The sequence below is a fragment of the Gasterosteus aculeatus genome, chromosome 7 (genome assembly GCF_964276395.1).
Source record: "Gasterosteus aculeatus chromosome 7, fGasAcu3.hap1.1, whole genome shotgun sequence".
NCBI classification, from domain to species: Eukaryota; Metazoa; Chordata; class Actinopteri; order Perciformes; family Gasterosteidae; genus Gasterosteus; species Gasterosteus aculeatus.
In genome coordinates, this window is record NC_135694.1 from 24,219,378 (window position 1) to 24,239,108 (window position 19,731).

At 43.3% G+C, this 19,731-nt stretch overlaps 1 protein-coding gene across 3 annotated transcripts in view; it reads left to right on the top strand.

The window, feature by feature from the left end:
* Positions 1-19,368, top strand: part of tiam1a (TIAM Rac1 associated GEF 1a) — a 44,911-nt gene extending 25,543 nt beyond the window's left edge. For 2 of the 3 annotated variants that reach the window (XM_040180468.2, XM_040180469.2), the window contains exons 12-29: positions 471-641; positions 1,514-1,618; positions 2,479-2,560; positions 2,835-2,921; positions 5,228-5,440; positions 6,311-6,444; positions 12,129-12,353; positions 12,620-12,688; positions 12,828-12,953; positions 13,165-13,273; positions 13,641-13,820; positions 13,975-14,093; positions 14,203-14,311; positions 15,321-15,379; positions 15,783-15,879; positions 16,565-16,652; positions 16,751-16,923; positions 17,047-19,368. In XM_040180468.2, coding sequence (XP_040036402.2) covers positions 471-641; positions 1,514-1,618; positions 2,479-2,560; positions 2,835-2,921; positions 5,228-5,440; positions 6,311-6,444; positions 12,129-12,353; positions 12,620-12,688; positions 12,828-12,953; positions 13,165-13,273; positions 13,641-13,820; positions 13,975-14,093; positions 14,203-14,311; positions 15,321-15,379; positions 15,783-15,879; positions 16,565-16,652; positions 16,751-16,923; positions 17,047-17,675 — 2,775 coding nt within the window. In that variant the 3' untranslated portion in view covers positions 17,676-19,368. The remainder of the gene's footprint in view (positions 1-470; positions 642-1,513; positions 1,619-2,478; positions 2,561-2,834; positions 2,922-5,227; positions 5,441-6,310; positions 6,445-12,128; positions 12,354-12,619; positions 12,689-12,827; positions 12,954-13,164; positions 13,274-13,640; positions 13,821-13,974; positions 14,094-14,202; positions 14,312-15,320; positions 15,380-15,782; positions 15,880-16,564; positions 16,653-16,750; positions 16,924-17,046) is intronic. The other variant, XM_078106645.1, reaches the window with a different exon arrangement.
* Positions 19,369-19,731: the final 363 nt, after the last annotated feature.

The window sequence follows — 19,731 nt, forward strand, 5'->3', positions numbered from 1 at the left end:
GACAGTGTGAGGTCGAGTAGATGGGACAAACAAGGGAGAGAGGCTGACGTGGCTGCCAGATTGTCAGAGGTCAGACTGACGGGTCTAAAGGTCACAGACGCTGCTTTGAACAGACTGCGCACACATATGTAACACACACTCACACAATACAACAATTGTATCAAGAGGCTCTCATCAACACAAATGAATTAGATTTTGTTATCAGATCTCCTGCTGCTCCGAGGCCACCGCCAGTGTCCACCCGATTATTCAAACAAAGCAAATCTGTGTTTTTTTTGAGATGGGTAATGATGAATTATGAGGATTACGGCCCGATTATAGCAATTGTAATTTTAGATAATTCATTCTTCACTCAACAGAATCTAATTCTCCTGATAAAATTTAATTTATTATGCGGTGCCTTCTGTTTTCGAGTCGCCCTAAAGATGCATGAACTGTCTATCGTGCATGTTTATGTGTTGCATTTTCAGAAGGAGAAAGAGGCCTCTGTGAAAAATCTGCCTCAGCAGAACATAGACAGCGACATTTGGGTTCCTGATTACCTGGCTCCCTCCTGGGTGTGTCTGCCCAACAATCATCCCGTCTTGGCCATCGTACAGCCCGGCGAGACAGCGCTGGAAGTCCTGAGCAGCGTCTGCAAGGTGGGCCATTGCTGATAGCGGGGCAAAATGCTTCAATTCATGGCATTTAAGAGAGATAATTACAGGCCTGCACAAATATATAAAGACTTGCATGAATGCGGTAGCAAAACTGGTAACAGTCAACAACTGTTAGGCATGCTAATAATTAGTTTTATCATAAAATTGCCCGCTGCTCTGTGAATGGGAGTTCAGAACACATAATGTTACATGAGCTGCGTAATGACACTCGACCACAACAGTCAACTTTAGTAAAAATATTGAATTGTCCTATTGAATTAAATCCTGAAACAAATTTGGGATTACCCGAGATGTGAGACCGTCTGGTATTTCTACATAACCACAACAAAAAAAACATTTCATATGTCAACAGCGTACTTATTTTTTCATTTTTTTTCGTTGCTCTCCATCTCTTCTTCTGCCTAATTGGTCACAGCCAGAGATGCACTGGAATAATGATGCCAAATGAAACTTATAGGTCCCATTACCGAGGTCTGTTGAAACACAAAGCGCTGATTGACGTGTGTGACCGTTTGTGTTGAGACATACTGTAAAAATGTCACGAGGAACTGGAGCATCTAATTCATGGGCCCTGTGTTCCATGCAGGCAGATACATGTGGATTGTGTACATGATTGGAGAGGTGTGTGTCCTTTTGTCCGTGTATGTCATGAGCTGTGGTAGTGGTAAAGGGAATGATACTTTGGGATAGTCGGGTGTAAAGTCATCCATGTGTTAAATGTAAATAAAGACAGGCTTGTCTTCAATTCACACCAAGAAAATCACACATATACTTTAAGAAATGCTGACTATTATTTTAAAAAGAAGAAGAAATTCGTTTTTTCTTCATTGCCCTCTCGTCTTTTTCTCCCCCAGACCCATAAAATAGACTCTTCCAGCCACTACCTGCGTTTGAAAATGTGGATCGACAACCGAATACTCTTTTATGTTCCCAAAATTGAAGAGGATATTTCTGATCTGGTAAGGAAACACACACTGAAGCACCTTGATAAAAATGAAATGGAAGGAATATGCTGTCATATCGCTGGATGTTTGATTAAAGTTTTTAATTTCAGTCCCAACTTAGATGTAATGTCCTATTTGGATATTTGTTTTTTCACCTAATTACTAATTAATTTTTTTTTCATTCCGGGATGAATCTGGGTGAAAGCTTGTGCATGTTTTATGACTCGGTTGACAGATTCCCAGGATGCAAAAGAAGCACCATCGCACACGCTATAAATTATGCAAAATAGCACTCCGAGTGTATTATGTGCACTGTTATTCATATGAACAATCACTCTCATTGAAGAAAACCTCACCTCTTCATTATTCTGCTGCTGTGAACCCCAAAATGAATTCTCTTGGCGACAGTGCTTTGTAGGTGATACACTGAACTCTGTCTCAAAGTAAAGTCATTGTGTAACTCGCTCCATTTCCCTCCTTTTATCTTCTTGTATCTCCCTGCTTTGATCACTGACTCTTTTCACCCGCTTTCATCTCGAGTCTATAATATTACATTATCATGTCTCCGCAGTGACGCGAATTACGCGCGGCAGACTTCTGTCCCTGTTGCTCCGTACACACAGCTGTGTCTCTGCTCCCGCCCGCTGCGAGGTCGGGCCCCCGTCTGAGCGCCCACTCTCTTCTCAGACTTGACTTGAATTTTGACCCCGGCGACCTTCGCCTGAGATTGTCCCGTTAAGGAGCCTGAATAATACATGAATCCGTTCGTTCTTTATTAAGAGCAATAAAATGACCTTGACCTTCGCCATCCAACGACGCTGCTATCCATCCATTTTTTTCCCCCTCAATTAAATATAATTTTTGTGTGTTTGCAGCTCTACAAAGAGATTGAGGTTCGCCCCAAAGCTACCAAGGTGATCCGGTTTGACAAAGCAGAGTCCAGCGCCATCGGATTTGGTATGCTTCGCTCTGACAAAACTCCCTTTTGAACCCCAGTTCTGTAATACCGTCAAATCCTGTATCAAATTGCTTTCTTCATAGGATTCATAGTCATGCTCTGTTAGTGACTAAAGGGGGGGGTGTGACCCAGTATGAGGGAGTTTTGTCTTAAGTGGATATAATCACTCGCTAGTTATGGGTCATCAAGTCAAACTGTCAAACGGAGGAGAGGTCTTGAAGGAGGACTAACGAATGGCTGACTGTCTCTCTCTCTGCGTTTTATTGTCCACAGGCTTTTCTGTGGCAGTTATCGATGAGGAGGGGACACAGCAGCTCCATATTACTGAAGTGAAAGCAGAGGGACTGGCCGCCGCTAAAGGTACACTTTCCCTTTTTACTAAATAACAAAACATGAAGCTTGTACCGTATAGTACATTTAGTGTCTCGAGAGTTCATATGCAGGCAAAGAAGACAAACGCAGGACGGATTGGGGGGGGAGTAACAACGGGGGTTTGTGCTGGGGACATTTTTCTCTCTTGAATCATCACTGGACACTCTACAACCAAACAGCTGACCTGGAAAAAGCCCACCTGAACCCACATGAAAGCTTATCAGAGCAGGTTTTTATGAAAATGCATCGCGTCAGCTACTGAGCCAACAGAGCCAAATCCTGCAGGCGAAGAGAGAGAAGCCTGCTTGGTTTTGGACAGAGTAGAGAAGAGATGGAGAAAGAGAACACCTCGTCAGCCCGCCAGGTTAAAAGAAAGAGGGGAAAGCTGCACACGCATTACTCTGATGCGGTCTTTTTCTTTTAAATTAGACGGATCAACATTTTGGCACATCTTGTCCTTTTCGTGACTTACAAGCCAGTCAACGTCAACTTAGAAACAAGAGTCCAGAGAGAGTTCGGTCACAGCCAAGAAAGGCCTCCAACCGCGGTATTTCTGCATTACATGAACCAGCAATGGAAAAATAACCATCAGTTTGCTTGCACCAGGAAGTCTAAAAAGAATGAAATCACCTGTCCTATAAACTCTGTCAGTCTGATATTTACTGGCTTCCACCTTTAAAAAGGCACAATGTGGCAAAAGAAAAAAATCGTCATTTCTTCGTCTGCTTCTGACTGCTATTCGAACAACGGGGGTCTCTGGATCCGGCCCCCCCCTTCGTTAGTCCCCCCTTTTTTAAACAGAGCCAGAGAGACCTGGAGGGCTGAAAATCACACGGCCGCTCAGTAGATACAACGCTAATGTAAAGAAAATAACATGCCCCACCACTGTGCCTCGGGGTCAGACCAAGGTTACTCAAGTGTGAGATTGTGTCCCCCGGTGTAATATCTAATCTAAAAAGATGCCCTGTTAGCAGCCAGAGGATACAGCTGTGCTCACTCTCAGCCTCTAAAGGCGAGTAGAGCTGTAGAGAAAGCTCGTGGCATCCAGAGCGCATAATGCATCTTTTTCGTAACATTCTAGCGTATTTTGCTGATTCACAGAATAAAGTGTGTCAGGCACAACATTAGTAGGTCCTTGTGTACGCTTGGATTGGCCTGAGTGCGCGTGCACGCATTTTGACGAAGGGCGAGTAGAATGAATGGGGCGGGTGAACGGAATCACGCTCTAATTTCTGCAGTGTATACGCAGAAACCAGGCCATCTCTGGACAAGGAGCCCCAAAGGCTCTTCTCTCTCTCTCACTATAATTCCTGCTCCCCTTCCCCCTACAGAAGTACACTGGGGCACATCCATGTAACTCAGCCAACCACACACACACACACACACACACACTTAGTAGTAAATGGCCAGAGGGGTTATCTCTTTCTGTCCAATAAAGACTCTGTTACAGCTGACATTTCACATCCCAGACAACTAGGTCATAACTCAGGGCTAAATGCGTGCTTTGTGCGTCTATATATGTGGCCGTGTGTTCCTGCATGTGTCTGTGGCATTCGATGCATTGCAAAAGCCGGGGCGCAGAATGCCCGCTGTTTCTATAACAGTAGACGTTTGAAGGGGAGACCAAAGAAAAGAGAGCGAGCAAACATGTGAGCCGGAGCAAAACCCCCTTTGTCTTACTTAATTCTGCAGCGAGATGGCCGTCAAACCTTCTAAACAGCTGTCACAACCAATCAGGTCTTGTTGGGGGAGGTTGTTTGCTAATTAGTGGCTTGATAGAGTGCTAATGCTCAATTAGCGGAGGCCGGGCACAGGTGGTTGAGGGGAGGAGCGAGGGAGGAAGCCACAAACTGGGGCTGTGAATCTCTCTCACATATAGTAGCATATAGATGATATACGTGACGACAGGACAGAAATAGAAAAGCATCGCATCCTGCTTCTTAGAAGTGTCCGGCGTTGTTAGATGAACATTTGCCTGAAGGGAACATGCATAGAGGGATGCAGTTTTTATATATTGGGAGACATTAGAGCGCAAATATGTCTGATTAGAACAAGAGTATGACACTAAAGCTTTGCTTGTGCAGATCATTTGTGCGCGTTTGCACTCTGGAAATGAAAAAGCTACAGTGTCGAATGTGGCTTCGTTGTTGCCTTTCACTGACTGTATGTTGCTTTTTTCTAATGTATTTTTTGCAACTTTAAAGGATGAAATCGCCTTGACTTTTTTCTTTTCACATTAAAACCTGCCTAATTTGATTTTCCTCTCCTACGATTGTCCTTTCGATCCCCGCCAGGTTTAAAAGCAGGCGATGAGATTCTGCTGCTGAACGGCAAACCCGCGTCCGCCCTCCAGATGGACGATATGAGGGCGGCGTTTGTAAACCAAGCGCTGACCTTGAGCGTCAGCACCCTGCCCCAGCTGGACCCTCGCGTGCTGTGCTGCCTTCCTCCGCGGCGCTCCGACGGGGAGCAGGACCCGGCCACTGACATCTTCTCCCAGAGCCAAGGTAAACGCAAACACAGCTGTGAGGCTGATGCTGAGCGCCATCATGGCAGGTAAACGTGAATGGGAAACACTTTTCACAGGTATCGGTCTTGTCACGCTCTTCATGTTGAACAACAATCTGAAACTAATGGTTGTTATATCAGTAATTTGAAGCAGAAAAATTATTTTTAAGTACTTTTAATCTTTTTTTTTATTTTACCCTTTGAGTTTAAATCCTTGTGCTTCATCTTGTACGATCATCAATCCTCTAAACTTGTTTAGTGAGAAATAGAGGCCCCAGATGGTAATTTTTTAATTTATTTTATATATATAAAAAATGAAACCGAGGGTGAAGAGGGCGTTCTGCTAATTATGCTGTCTGATAACTAACCTGCAGGCAGCCGCCAGCTTTCCTCTGCCCTGCTCTTTTCATCCGTTCAAGGGCACCATTTGTATTCCTTTTTTAAATTGGGGGCTCGCGGTCCACAGGCTGACAAACTGGCTTTGTTTGTACAGGGACTCAGAAAACTATGAATATTAATAGGAATCCTTCAGCGGAGCCGTCATCGTGTAGGATACGCCAAATGCAAAGGGTAAAATAAACATTCCAGCTGCCATATGGAGGTTATCGATGATATCATGCTTAAGGGGCCTTCGACTTCAACTCGACTTAGGATTGTTTACTTACAGCCCCGTTTTTCATGACACAAGCGCATTGTGCATGAATCCAGAATCTCCAAACACCATTAAAGGAAGTGTTGTCAAATAAATCCATTAGAACAGGTCAAATGTCCAAAAGAGGAGTGTGTCTGAGCATTTAGGGGGAATGTCCGTATATTTGGGTAAACACTGCGTCTATGTGTACAAATGGCCCTTTTCTCTCTGTCTGTAGAGGACATCCTGGATGAGGTGTCGGGGTTGACGGTGGAGAGCCCGGATGACAGTTTAGAGGAAGCATCTCCTCTGACTCTGCGAAGTCCTGAAGATCATCAGGAAGACAAAACGGGCGTGGGGACCGGACAAAAGGTAGAACACGGCGTGCAAACGCACAACTTGATGGGCTCACAGACAGGCACATAGTTGCAACACTGGATGTGGACAGAGGATTAATAGAACAGTTTCTATATATATTTCAACACAACTTGTCAGTGTCATGTGTTGTTGTTGTAAAAAAATAAGAATAGCAGTTTTGGTGTGTGTGTGTGTGTGAGAGAGCGAGAGTGAGAGAGAGCGTGAGAGAGAGCGTGTGAGACCTGTGGATCAATGCCGGTGTTTGAAGTGGCTGATTAGCTGCATTTGTGTGCTTATCTTTGCGCTCGCTGACAGTGTGCTTAGTTTCTCCCGGTTTCATGTCTCAGATTCGTCCATCAGAAGAAATCAGTGTTCAACCGTCCAAATGTGTTTATTATTATTATTATTATTATTATTATATAAAAACCCTGTGGCAGGTCTTATCCTAAGTATTTCTTCATGTATGTTAGACAGGTTTTTTGTGGGTGTGTGTGTAGCGAGAAAGCTGGAAGAGCTTAGCAGAATTTTTCTCATGTGAGAAGAATGTTTTAAAAGATCTGACTCAAGCAACGCGTATGTAAGTGGTTTGACATGCGCACACAACCAGAGTTCACACACTCTTAACTGCTTTGAAGTCGCTTTGCAGTGAACTCACCTTGATGAATCATTCATGCAGTTAATCCGGTGACACCTACAACATAGTGTGCCCCTAATCCTATTCCTACATAAATACTAGATTTGTTTCATACAATACTAACGTATTGCATGACTTATTTGTAGTGTGTTGAATAGATAGCACATGCGTGCTCCATATGTACTGTATGTGTGCGTGCTCTGGAGCACAGAGATGAGGACAGACAGGTGATTGAAAGAGTGAGTGAACGGCATCACTGTCTAATTAAGATTACGTCGGGTCCGATCAGGGTCGGCGCATTGATTGCCGGGACACGCTGTGTGCCAGCCGGTCTCCCTTGGATACGGTTGTCACTTCCATTACCATGGCAATGTCTGATCACCAGTAATCCACCGGAAACATTTTTTTTCCTACTTCTCACAATAGCCCAGACGTGGAGGGGTGGGAAAGGAGAGCAGGGAAGGGACGGCACTGCGTTCTGTCTCGGATATGTGTCACTGAGCTTCAGTCTGGAAGGCGACCTTAATGGGTGAGGTCAGAGCCGGATCCGGTCCTTTTGGACAGTGGTGGTTCTGTGACTCTGATGTGCCATCATTCGTTTGAAGCAAAGTATGTGAGGATAAGAGAAAGGCTGAAAGGCCCTGCAGGATGGCTGAATGAGGACGAGGGACTTTAAGTCTCATTTGGTGCACTTCACTTAATGTGGGGAAAACCGCCAGCAGTTCTAAAGTTGTTCAACTTTACAACAGTTTGATCCTCTGCGCGGCTTCTAATGCACATTTAAGAGATTTTGCTCGAAATCCATTCAAATCTGTTCCAACATGTACAAAATGCAGAATATGATCTCCACATAAAAGCCTTTTTGAAACTGAGCAAACTAAGTTGGTTTTGCAAAGATTTTGCAATTTCAGTGTTGACAGAGTAGCTGTTTTTTTTTTTAACAGTGAAAAACTATTCATTTTATTAATTAACAAATTAGCATATGCAAATTAAGTAAAAACTTCAGTCAGCATAAAAATGAGCTCGTTGATCATCAACCAATTGTTTTTTTTAAATTCTAGACTTTCCTTTCATGAAACAATGCAGTCTATTTTGGAGGCAAAATAAGGCTTGAGATATTGCTAACCCACATTCATAACATGTCCTCTCTCAGTCATATACTTCTTTGTTTTATCAGATGCAGTTTTATATACAAGTGGAATTGAAAAAAGGCAAACAAACGCAAAGCTCTAGAAATCTTTGATGTCGCGTTCACCTTTCAGTGTCTCGACGCCAGTCCTGTGCTGTCTTCCATCCCTGTAATTTCAATCTGCTGTTTGTTTTGGCCTCATTTTTGTCACCCTCTCATTTTTCTTGTAATTTTTTTTTTTTTAAATCTTGGTTCCTTGATCTATTGTCATATATTTTTCCATAGATGTCCTTTAGTCTGACATGACAGCTCAGCGTTTTGTTTGTCCTCTCTGATTATCCGGTCTCATCTTTGGTTTGAATGCGGTTTCTCGTCTCCTTTGTCCCATTGGAACTTAAAATAATAACACGTTTTTAGTTATCTTTTTTAAATTTGGGGTTGACCCTTTTTTTTGTTTTTGTTTTTTTGGCCATGGTTTTGTTTCCACACTCGCTCTTTGGAATGCCTCCAAAGTGCTGAAGATTCTGTCTCGCCTCATTTCAACCACCGCCTGCAGCTATACGGTGGCAAGAAGGACAAAAAGGAGGCAAAATGGGACAATTTTAATTATCCCCACATTCTAATTACTTCATTCTGCACAGTGTTTCACATCATTTAGTGGAGATGAAGTGAGTGTCTGGCTAGCCGGAGGAAACGAGGAGGTTCATTATTTTGGACAAAGCACAGAGCAACCTCCTCGATATGAAAAACCAACTGCAGATTCAAACGGTGATTGCTTGCGATAATAGAGATGGCTGATTTTAATGTTCTCCAAGGTGTAGTCGTCCTCACTGAGGGTGCTGGTTATAATTTACAAACCACTATTGGTTTGGCTTTGGGGGCTTTGAAATGGGAAATGCATTATTCATTGGATGATCCGTGGAGGGGACAGTTCCCATCAAGATTTGTTTTGATTTCACTCCTGGTACAATCCAGGTTAATTTGCCCTCTGCATGCAGTGCGCTTGTTATTCTAGTGGTTACTGACTACTAGAATACACACATCTTGTATATCTTTAGCTTTAACATAAACTATTTAATTTAATTATTACTTCTTTAAATGATCCCTCAACGCAATGGAGACCAAGCAGGTTCCCTGTGTAGATTCCCTCTATTCGGCCTTACAGCTTTGACTCGGTGGTTGCTGTCGTCTCACAGCCGTCCACTAGAGGGAGCACTGGGTAGATTCAACGCTGCAAAACCGCAATGTTTCTAACACTAAGCATGCAACCCCGAACAGATCCGGTCATCTATATATGAATATCTACATTGATTATCTCAGTATTCAGTCATCTATAGATTGTATTAGATGTGTCTTTTTGTAGTATAGGTATGTTGTATGATTTTCAATGAGGATTGAAATAAATGCTCAAAATTGCATTTTCCCTGAAGTCCGTTATTAACGCCCAAAGGTGGACACTTTTTTTTAGGGATGTAAAGACAGTATCTTGCACTTGACACTTCCCTCGCCCTTCTTCCTTCCAAAGTTGTAGGATGCTCGCAGGGGATCGGAGATCCTGACACAGTCTGAAAAAGCAACGGCTTCAAAGCCTAAATGCTCATGCATACTGTAGATTTGTAAAGACTCGTGTCATAATATCCTTTTGCTTTGAGATTAAATGATTAAAGCCTCTGTCTCTGTGTCGTGGCGTTTATATCCCATCATTCCTCGTAGGGATTTATGGATTTGCAGGTTTCCCTGATTTCAAATGAAACTGAACTTCAAGACTATACTCCCCCCACCTCCTCTGTTTGTTGACGAGCACATTCCTGCCCTCGAGTACGAGTACATGCCATCCAAATGTACATTTACTTATACACGTGCATAATACTCCATGTCAAAAATTCAATTCACCGAGTGCACACACACACACATGCTTGTGTTTCTGTGCGCCAGGTTATGTGGTCACGTGTAATCTGTTGACGCTGGCTCTCACTGTTGGTGGTTTCAGCCCACGGCTGTGTGAGCAGGTTTGTGCCTGCCTCCACGCTCCTCCCTCATGCTGTACTCCTGTGTAATGAAGGGCGAGTCTGTGATCCAGTACATTTTGTAAGCGGGTGATTCCTCTGTTGGAAATGATAAGGAGATTGGATTTACAAAGAATAAGGTATCTATTTGTTGCCTGCTTCTAATTGTTTTTGTTCATGTATTCTGTTTTTAAGCTGTTGTCTTTTTTTACATGTCTGAGGTCCATTTGTCTTCAACTGAGACTCCAATTCAATCTTAATGTTTTTGTTTCTTGTCACCGGTCCGTAACATACCCTGTTTTTCCTCATTGTATTATTTAGCCTTTTTTGAGTGTGTGCAGCAGGTGTGGTATGTTTCTCATTACTTAGCCGTTGTGGCACGAGTGCTTGAAGTTCCAGTTCCATCTGGATCACATATCATTTGTAAAATATACTTCTATCTGCGTTGATATCCATGGATAGAAGTTTAGTGTTTTCATTAACGCGGGCAATGGAGCTCATCCATAATACCGCCTTGTGTTTTAACATGGCTGCTGTCCATTCTTAAGAGTCGTCTCTGCTGTCTTTTCATCCCCGTCTGGCTCGCCTCCAACCACTGCTTCCTCACCCCCGTTAAACCGTTTGTCAGGACGCGTTCAACATCCTGCACAGTGTATTACTCGTACATTTTGGCAGAAGAAGTTAAAGCCATTCCCCCTGGCTCGGAGCGCCATTGCACAAGGAGTGCAAGCTACCTGGTCTGGAAAAGGACCCCTGACTTCTCCTTGACCCTTTTTCTGTTCGACCTTGTCAGCATGTTTGCTTTTTAGGAGGAGCAGGAGCTGCGGACGCTCTGCTGAATCCATCTATGATGTGTGTGTGTGTGTGTGTGTGTGTGTGTGAGATCCTGCAGAAGTCAGTGATTATGTGATGGGGCCGAGGGTAGAGGTTCGATTTCCATCAGCAGAATATTTGTGGCCCATCACACGTGATAATATGAACTCCTATTTATATTTCAGTGGAAGTAACGAGTACCACAGATCTAAGAATTGGGCTGCATCAACAGTTGTTGGGAATTTACCAATTGAGTATTGCTTATCTTGTATTTATACCTTTTTTGAGTCATAGTCTGATTATTGACACGTTTCAACATTGTGTTATTTCATGCTGCCCATAGGTTGCATGAAATAACACAATTAGTGTGTGTGTGTGTGTGTGTGTGTGTCTACGAAGGAGTGTGCAAGGTGACTGAAGGACAGTCTGATAGGCAGCTCATTTTACTTGCATATACTTTTGTTTCCTTGCGTGGTTGTCGATTGTGTTCAAGCGGCATACGGAACTCTTCTTAACTCAATTGGCATCAGCACGGCTGTCGGGTTGTGTGCGTGCGTGTGGACCCGGCACTTTCGCAAAACCGGTTTGAAAACCACCGTGCAAATTTGTGTTTGTCATCGCCGCAGCCAACGGGAGACGACCGTAAAATCAGCCACGACGAGCCGCGTCTTCGAGCGGACCAGCTGTCTGCAGATCAGTCAACAGAAACTCCCAAGCATGCCTGGGTGTGTCGTCACAGATGACAATTATTAGCCGCCTTCTCTGACTCCGAAACTCCACACGGATGTGGGACCTTTTTGTGTGATCTACAATCGCAGCAATTGCTTTCATGAATATGACGGACAACTGCAGAAATGTCCACCTGTTTTCAGCTCCGCTCTACACCAGTGGCTTATTTATCTATTTGTGTCTCCTTGTGATGGTTTGTGCTTGGGGAGTTAAGAATCAGTCATGTGATACAGGAAGTGCACTTGTGTGGGTTGCGGTTTTTCAAGCTGCTGTTTCATGGTACTGAATACGTTTTAATAGCAGTAATAATTGGTTATCTGACCAATTAAGTCACCTGTTGTTGTTTTTTTTAAGAGTTCCTTCTGATGTATTCTCTCTTTCTCCACAGAGCACGGAGCAGGTCACCGCTTTCTGCCGCAGTCTCCATGACATGAATCCCCTGGAGCGCCCTATGTCATCTTCCTCATCTTCGTCCTCGTCATCCCTCTCCCCGAGCCCCGTGTCAGCTTTACCGCCCGCGGCGGGCATCGCCACCCAGAGACAGCTCTCCCACGCAGACAAACTCCGCAAGGTCATCAATGAACTTGTGGAGACGGAGAAGACATACGTCAAAGTCAGTAAAGCTCTCCTTTAACGCACAATTCAATACCTAGTGAGTCACATTTGTATCCACTTGATGATCGTGTGCACACCATCTCATAAGGTTGATGGTAAAACTGTATACAACTTAGTTTGAGTTGTTCTCGTCATTGTTTATAGGCGTGCAAATTGTTAATATGTTAATAAAATGAACCAGCCTTGGCTTTACACAAGCTCTTCCCCGTTCTTCCTTCAACAACGGATCATGCTGATCTTGTTAACATCCCTTGTCTTTTTCAGGACCTGAGGTGCCTCATAGAGTGCTACTTAACACCTCTGCAGAAAGAGAGCTTCCTTACACAGGATGAGGTACCTTTTCTACTTGATCTATATAATCCAAGAATACAGAACTTTGTACGAATTGTTGTAGATTTCCAGAAAAACCGAAACACCGCCAGTGCTCTGGAGGTGGGAACAGTATCACAACGACGTTTTGCATGTGTTTTAGCTGGACGTTTTGTTCGGTAACCTCGGGGAGATGGTGGAGTTCCAGGTGGAGTTTCTGCAGACACTAGAAGATGGGATCAGACTGGTGCCAGATCTGGACCGATTGGAAAAGGTGGCGCAGTTTAAGGTGGGGCAACTTTCATCTCCTTAAATCTGTTACATTTTCAATCCTCGAATCGTCTTGTCACATTTTTACTGTTTATTAACCCGTTTCTTGCTCGATAGGTGATATGCTCCATTACATCTTACTGCTCTGGTCCTCCCAAACAAAAAAACATCCACTTAAAATCTAGAGGGGTCAAGGATAAAAAAAATCCAATGCCTGTGTGTTTCCACAGAAAGTGCTGTTCTCCTTGGGAGGTTCATTCCTGTATTATGCCGATCGCTTCAAGATCTACAGCGCCTTCTGCGCCAGCCACACCAAGGTCCCCAAGGTCCTGGCTAAAGGTAAACGCATTGACTGGTTGAAGTTGCACAGGAGTTAAACTCTCTTGTGGTAGCCGAGGTGATTGTGTAGTGCAAGAATTTAGTTTAATTCCCACGGCCCGCCGTATTGAGGGAGAGCTGCAACCAGTTTCAGCACGCAGTGAGGCATACAATTTCAGATTTGCAGAATTGAGTTGAAAGGTATTTGAATGTTGAAACGGTTGAGTTCTGCACTTCAACTGTTTTGTTTGTTAGGCTGACAAAAACTTTTCAGCAGCCACCAGGTTTTCATATTATGATTATGATATTATGGTGGTGATATTATATCAGTTTGTGTTCCATTGTCATTTGATCAAAATATATCAATATAATATTTCTGCTCCTCCAGCGAAAACCGACCCAGATTTCAAGGCTTTTTTGGCTGAGAGGAACCCGAGACAACAACATTCATCCACTCTGGAGTCTTACTTGATCAAACCCATCCAGAGGGTCCTGAAGTACCCGTTGCTGCTCAGGGAGCTCCACTCACTCACTCACCCTGACAGCGAGGAACACTACCACCTGGACGGTAAGCCAGTGTCTTTATTTGGGGGGGGGGGGAGGCGTGGGGGGTTATTCACATTCATGATATCCGCTGCAGACCCATGGAACTATGATTAACGAAGAATGGGTGAATTATGGTAACCACGTTTTAAGGGATGATGAATGTTTGTCCAATTCAGTTGCTATGAAGGCCATGAACAAAGTTGCGAGCCACATCAATGAGATGCAAAAGCTTCACGAGGAGTACGGAGCCGTTTTCGACCAGCTCATCAACGACCAGACTTCAGATAAAAAAGAGGTAAACATGATCGCTCCCACTTTGTTCAAGGCCAGATCTTTAAATCCGATGGATTATCCAATAACATGAATTCATATTTTAAAATCTGTTTGACTACCATTTGCTCCAGGTGGCTGACCTCTCAATGGGCGATCTTTTGCTGCATTCTACTGTGGTGTGGATCAACCCTCCAGCCTTTTTGGTCAAAAGCAAAAAGGAGCGTGATATGGCTGCTTTTGGTGAGGTTTACTGTGGATTCTGGATTATATTGTGACAATTATTTTGCACTACTATGGTCTTTCCTATAGACTATTTTTCGGAGGCATGAAATCTTTTTATTTTAAACGTTTTGTCTCCTTTTTTAAAGGGCGTAATCCTAATATATCAATGATGGAGATCAGCTCCAACTGATATAAATTCAGTTACAATATGTTAAAAACAGTTTTGATTTTTAGGTCAAACTCTTATTAATATTTTCAAACAATGACCTGCAGTATTGCATCCCGTCACATCTGCATAATTGGATTATTGGACACGTGTCTGCAGAGCACTCGTCACTGTGTATCAAATACTAAGCACTGTGTGATGAGTAAACTAATATTTACAAATACAGAAAATATGGATCTACAGCAAAAGAGCAATGCTATTGTACGTCTACTGTTCTTACCCCCGGAGAAACACTGCATGCTATATCTTAACGCTTGCAGGCACAAAACACTTTACTCTATCCCACATAGTACTGCCATGCTGGGTGGTATTTCATTTTTTATTTGGTGTGGAAATAGACTTGGTAAAAGAAAAACCCAGTCGGGCATATAACAACATTCTTCTTTTTTCACTTTTCCCATGAAATGCAGCACGTTATCTTCTCGTGAATGGGATTACATGACATTTTCACACAGCCAAAAGTGTCCTGTCTCTTAAATAGCACTCTACTCAGACACTTTTAGCAATAAATATTTCATGTACATAGTTTAAGGGCTTTTTCGTGGCAAGGCGAAGGTGAGTGGCCGAGGTTTGTGCATGCAATGTTGGGACAGCTTTGGTGCTGCTGAAACGGCGTGCCAGTAGGTTGAGGCTATTTGTCCTTTAAAGGTGGGACTAAAAGCGTCCACTGACATGCTCATCGAGCTGTCGCCACAGTACATAGTATATTATATTGAGAAATAACATGTCTATTTAGAAGATCTGCGATGAATGAAAGCTGACCCTCCTAATGATATCCATCTCCCCTTTGCCCTTATTTAGTGTTCAAAACAGCAGTTGTGTTTGTGTACAAAGACAGCTCCAAGCACAGGAAAAAAATAGTAAGTACTGTTTTGCCTATTTTGTGTAATTAATTTGCCCGGAGACACTTTGTTGTTGGATGTATTGTGCAGATACGGACGCTGGGCTTTATCTTAAGTGGTTTTCTTTTAAATTGCTTTTTGTTTGGGGTGGAACACTGAGATTACAAAGAAATTAAAGTTTCATAATGTGCTAATGGAGTAAATTTAATGAGGGTAGTTCCTGTTAATTGAATAGACTGAAGACACTTTATATTTGCACTTCTACCATTCCCCCTTCTACACGATAGTCAAGTACATTGTTGTGGCTGGTCTTGTTTGTTAAACCACCCTTCTGTCATTGCATTCTTGTGCCCCCTGCTGTCATCTTCATGCATTGCAGCGGTTATGTGTCCGATAAGCAACCAGTCCCTCTTTATTTCAGGGTGGAACTCACCGAGCATCTGTGATAGATGACAAAGATCCTTTCCGTTTCCGTCACATGATCGCAACTGACTCTCTCCAAGTTCGTGCCCCTGCAAGTAGGTCTATTTAAATAAAGAGTAACATTTTGCTCCGGCATAATTGGAATATATTACCTGTAAATCGCATCAGCAAAACATTTTAATTATCTGGTCTGAATATGTCTTGACGGAGAAGCATCTCATCTCAATGACATTCACATAGAATAAAAGTTTGTTCTGCGTGAATACTAATGTGGGGATTTTTGCATGTACTTGCATGAAGTTTCAATTGAAATAATTCTTTAATATTAATCAAGATAAATATGTCCTTTACAAGGCGAGACTAGACTTTCCAAATAGTATCTTGCTTGTGCCTGAAATAGATGATTGCTTCTCCGCCCAATTGCTTAATCTATCACTGGAGCATAGTATTCTATGCTATCTTTTAGGTGTACATTTATTCAGCGTTTCTATATTGAGGTCACGCTCAAAGATAATTCCCATGTGAGGGATTATTTCAACCAAACCACAGAGATTGATTCTGATTGAGTTCTTTTTTTTTTGACCCTGCTGGTTTTCTTCACCACTAAATGATAACCTTTTGCAATCAAAATGGATGGATGCCAATTAGTATGTCTGCACGGAATCTTGCTTGCATGTCTGTCCTGGATGAACCTTAAATCACCTCCTGCACGTGTGTGGTTCCAATCTGATTCCAATGAGATTAACTGAACTGAATTTTTCCCCTCTTCCGTTGGTTCAGACTCGGAGGGCACAGCCGTATGCGAGATAGTTCACACGAGATCTGAATCCGAAGGAAGACCAGAGGCAACCTTCCAGTTGTGCTGCAGGTATTATCATAATTTAACTTTACAAAAACCGTACACTTAAAAATTCAAAACGTGTAAATTTATGATTCCTTTTTTCATTTTTTTTGTCTAATCTGTAGTTCTCCAGATAGTAAGAAGGACTTCCTGAAAGCAGTCCACTCCATCCTTCGGGAAAAGCAGCGTCGCCAGCTTCTTCAAACGGAGTCTCTGCCGCCCAACCAGCGGTACGTCCCGTTCGGGGGCAAACGTCTGTGTGCCCTGAAAGGAGCGCGGCCCGCCATGAACCGAGCAGGTGACAAAGCTTAAGTAAAGCCCCTAATTCACAGTGCAAGAAGGGCCTGCTATGTTTTTTTTTTTAATGACATTATCAAGACTTCTTCGTGATCCTTTTTTCTGTCTCTTTTTTTAAAATCAGCATCAGCTCCATCACGCAGGCTCCCCCGCAGGAAACAGGCGAGGAACCGCTTCACCATCGACACCGACCTGGTCCGCCATGGCAACAACAACAACAACGGCAACGACTCGGATCCCTCTTACCCGCCTCTGTCGCAGCACGCTCTCCCTCAGTCAAACAAACCTCAAGGAGAGGACACGGACCGCTGGGTGGAGGAACAGTTTGACCTGGGTCGCTACGAGGAACCGGGCGACAGCATCAACGTGGGGCAAATGAAGGAGACGGACATCCTGAGCGACGACGACGACTACTGCAAGTCGGTCCGAGCCGCTTCGGCGGAACCGGACCGCCTGGAGGGGAGGATGGAGGGACTCGACCTTCGGGTGAACGAGGCGAGGGGCCACAACCTGAACGGAGGAGCAGGAAGCGAGGTGATGCTGAGCGGCGCGCCGGAGGAGGACGTCGACCGAGTGAAGCCCGGGGGGGATTCGGGTTCTCGTGGCGTCTCTCTGTCTCGCTGCGCGACCCCGACTGTAAAGCTTGGCCCCTTGAAGCAGTGTGTGGCGGAGGGGGCCACGAGTAAGAGCCGTGATGTCATCTGGGTGCGGCGGGACAACTTTGCAAACGGCTGCAAAAGTGACGTTTTCTGATTTTATGAATGAAAAGAAAACGATGCGCAGAAAGGAGACTAAGAGCGGCTTCTTCCACTTTTACATGAAGTAGGAGGGCCAAAACACGCAGGGGAAGATTAGTTACAAGCTTTAAATACGTTGAATTTGGAGGTATTTGTGTAAGGTATTAATGATCTCCCTGTGTCACTCAACAACCCTCCTCTTCCCATCTAACCTGCATCTCCTTTTGTACTGACAATCCTAACGTACCGAAACACAGCGAGTGAGGAGAAGTGAAATGTGCTCTCATCCCCGACTCCTTAAGGGTGAAGCCGAAAGAAGACCTGGTCGTCGAGATAAACAAACACACACACCTGCAGAATTGTATATGAACACAACAGCACTGCATGTGCACGCCAGTCCACAAGCAACTGTACGTACACTGTAGGTGCATAAAGTACACAGCAGCTCACGCTGTACTGAAGACACTCTGATGTTGTGGCCAAAATGTCTATTTTTTAACACAGGAATGTGGGTGTTATATTTTTTTGACACAAAAACTGCATTTGTATTTTAACACTCAAGGGCTGTGTTTTACTGAACTTCTCTTCAGGGGCTTTTGGCTTAATGACTGCTGTGTAAGAAGATGGCGAGATGATCGAACTAGCTTTATTGTGCATTTTTATTGTTTTTAACTAAATATCAGCTGCACATTGGTGTGTCGTCAGGAGCACAATGAAGGGCTTTTTGACATTTTGAAGCTCACTTTTGTGCCCTAGGCTACTCTTTTACAAGGCAGTCTACCAATTCTTTATTTAATTATTGTCTTTTTACTCTAATTATTTGATGTTTACACCACACTCCGCTACGCAGTGTTACAAACCACTTTATGTGCGTTTAGTGCCAGAAACAGGCCAGAGAGTCATCAGCTTCCCATAAATACCTAGTCTCTAATGATGTTCCTCATATACCATGCCATAGTTATTTAGTTAAATAACCAATTTCATTAATAGATTGGGTCTACTCTCGCCCCAGAGGCCATGGTCTCATCATGCCCCTAAACCTTGAACCTTAAATCCTTACAATATCAAAATAATTCTCCCAACAATCCTGTTTTACTCAATGCAGCCATGTGAGTGATTGTACTGGAACTCCAGAGAAAAAGTCGTACGGTTGACTTGTGATCCAGACATCTTCTCTCTCCAGCTGCTTTTACCTTTTGTCATGTCAAGAAGCATCACAACCACGGACAAGTTGGCTAAGACTTTACATCCATGATGATCGTTACCGTATTTACGCTTTCCCCTCCTGCATTTCTTCACTTGTCCACCAGGCTGCGCTGTTTCATTTATCATCACAACAACGCCCTGGTTGCAGGGCGCAACCTTCATGCACACCTAAATGGATGTATTGAACATGCACTTAATACTTAACTGTGAGTGACTCTCAGAGAAAATCTTGCTCCAAGTTGTTTGGTCATTTGAGGAAAATAATACACTTTGGATGTTATTGTCTTTTTAACTATGATGCTGGTTTCTTTAGAGTTTTAGTTTTCTGGATGATGACGCCCATCATGGACGCTCAGACTGTGAGACACAATCACCTGGCCTTGGAGGCAAATCCTGTGAGAACCCCCTTTTAAACTCCTCCCTTTGTATTTTTAAAACTGTGTTCGTACATAAAACTGTGGAGTATTATCATTCCTATGTTTAAAATAAATTTTCTAAATTTAGTTATGTGTGACCGTGCTGCATATTTTTAATTTTACACACATTACTCAAGTCGAGGAGCACCTTTCCCTTCCTCTACAACAATAAAAAGAGAAACCAATTTTGTTATTCATACGAGACCTTTTTTTATCTGCCTCATAATGGCCCAAAGAGGTTATTGGAAGATCATTCAGTTGATCAAATAAAAACGAGAGATGGTAGATGATTTTGCAGATTCAATTGCTGTCCTAAATGAATAAATATGTATATATATCTCATTTTGGGGATTCCATGTATTGTAAAAGCTTAAAAAACAAATTAGTTTGATTAACTGCAAAAAATATTCTGAAATTTGAGTTGACGCTTTAAAAGGTGGGGTCTTGAAT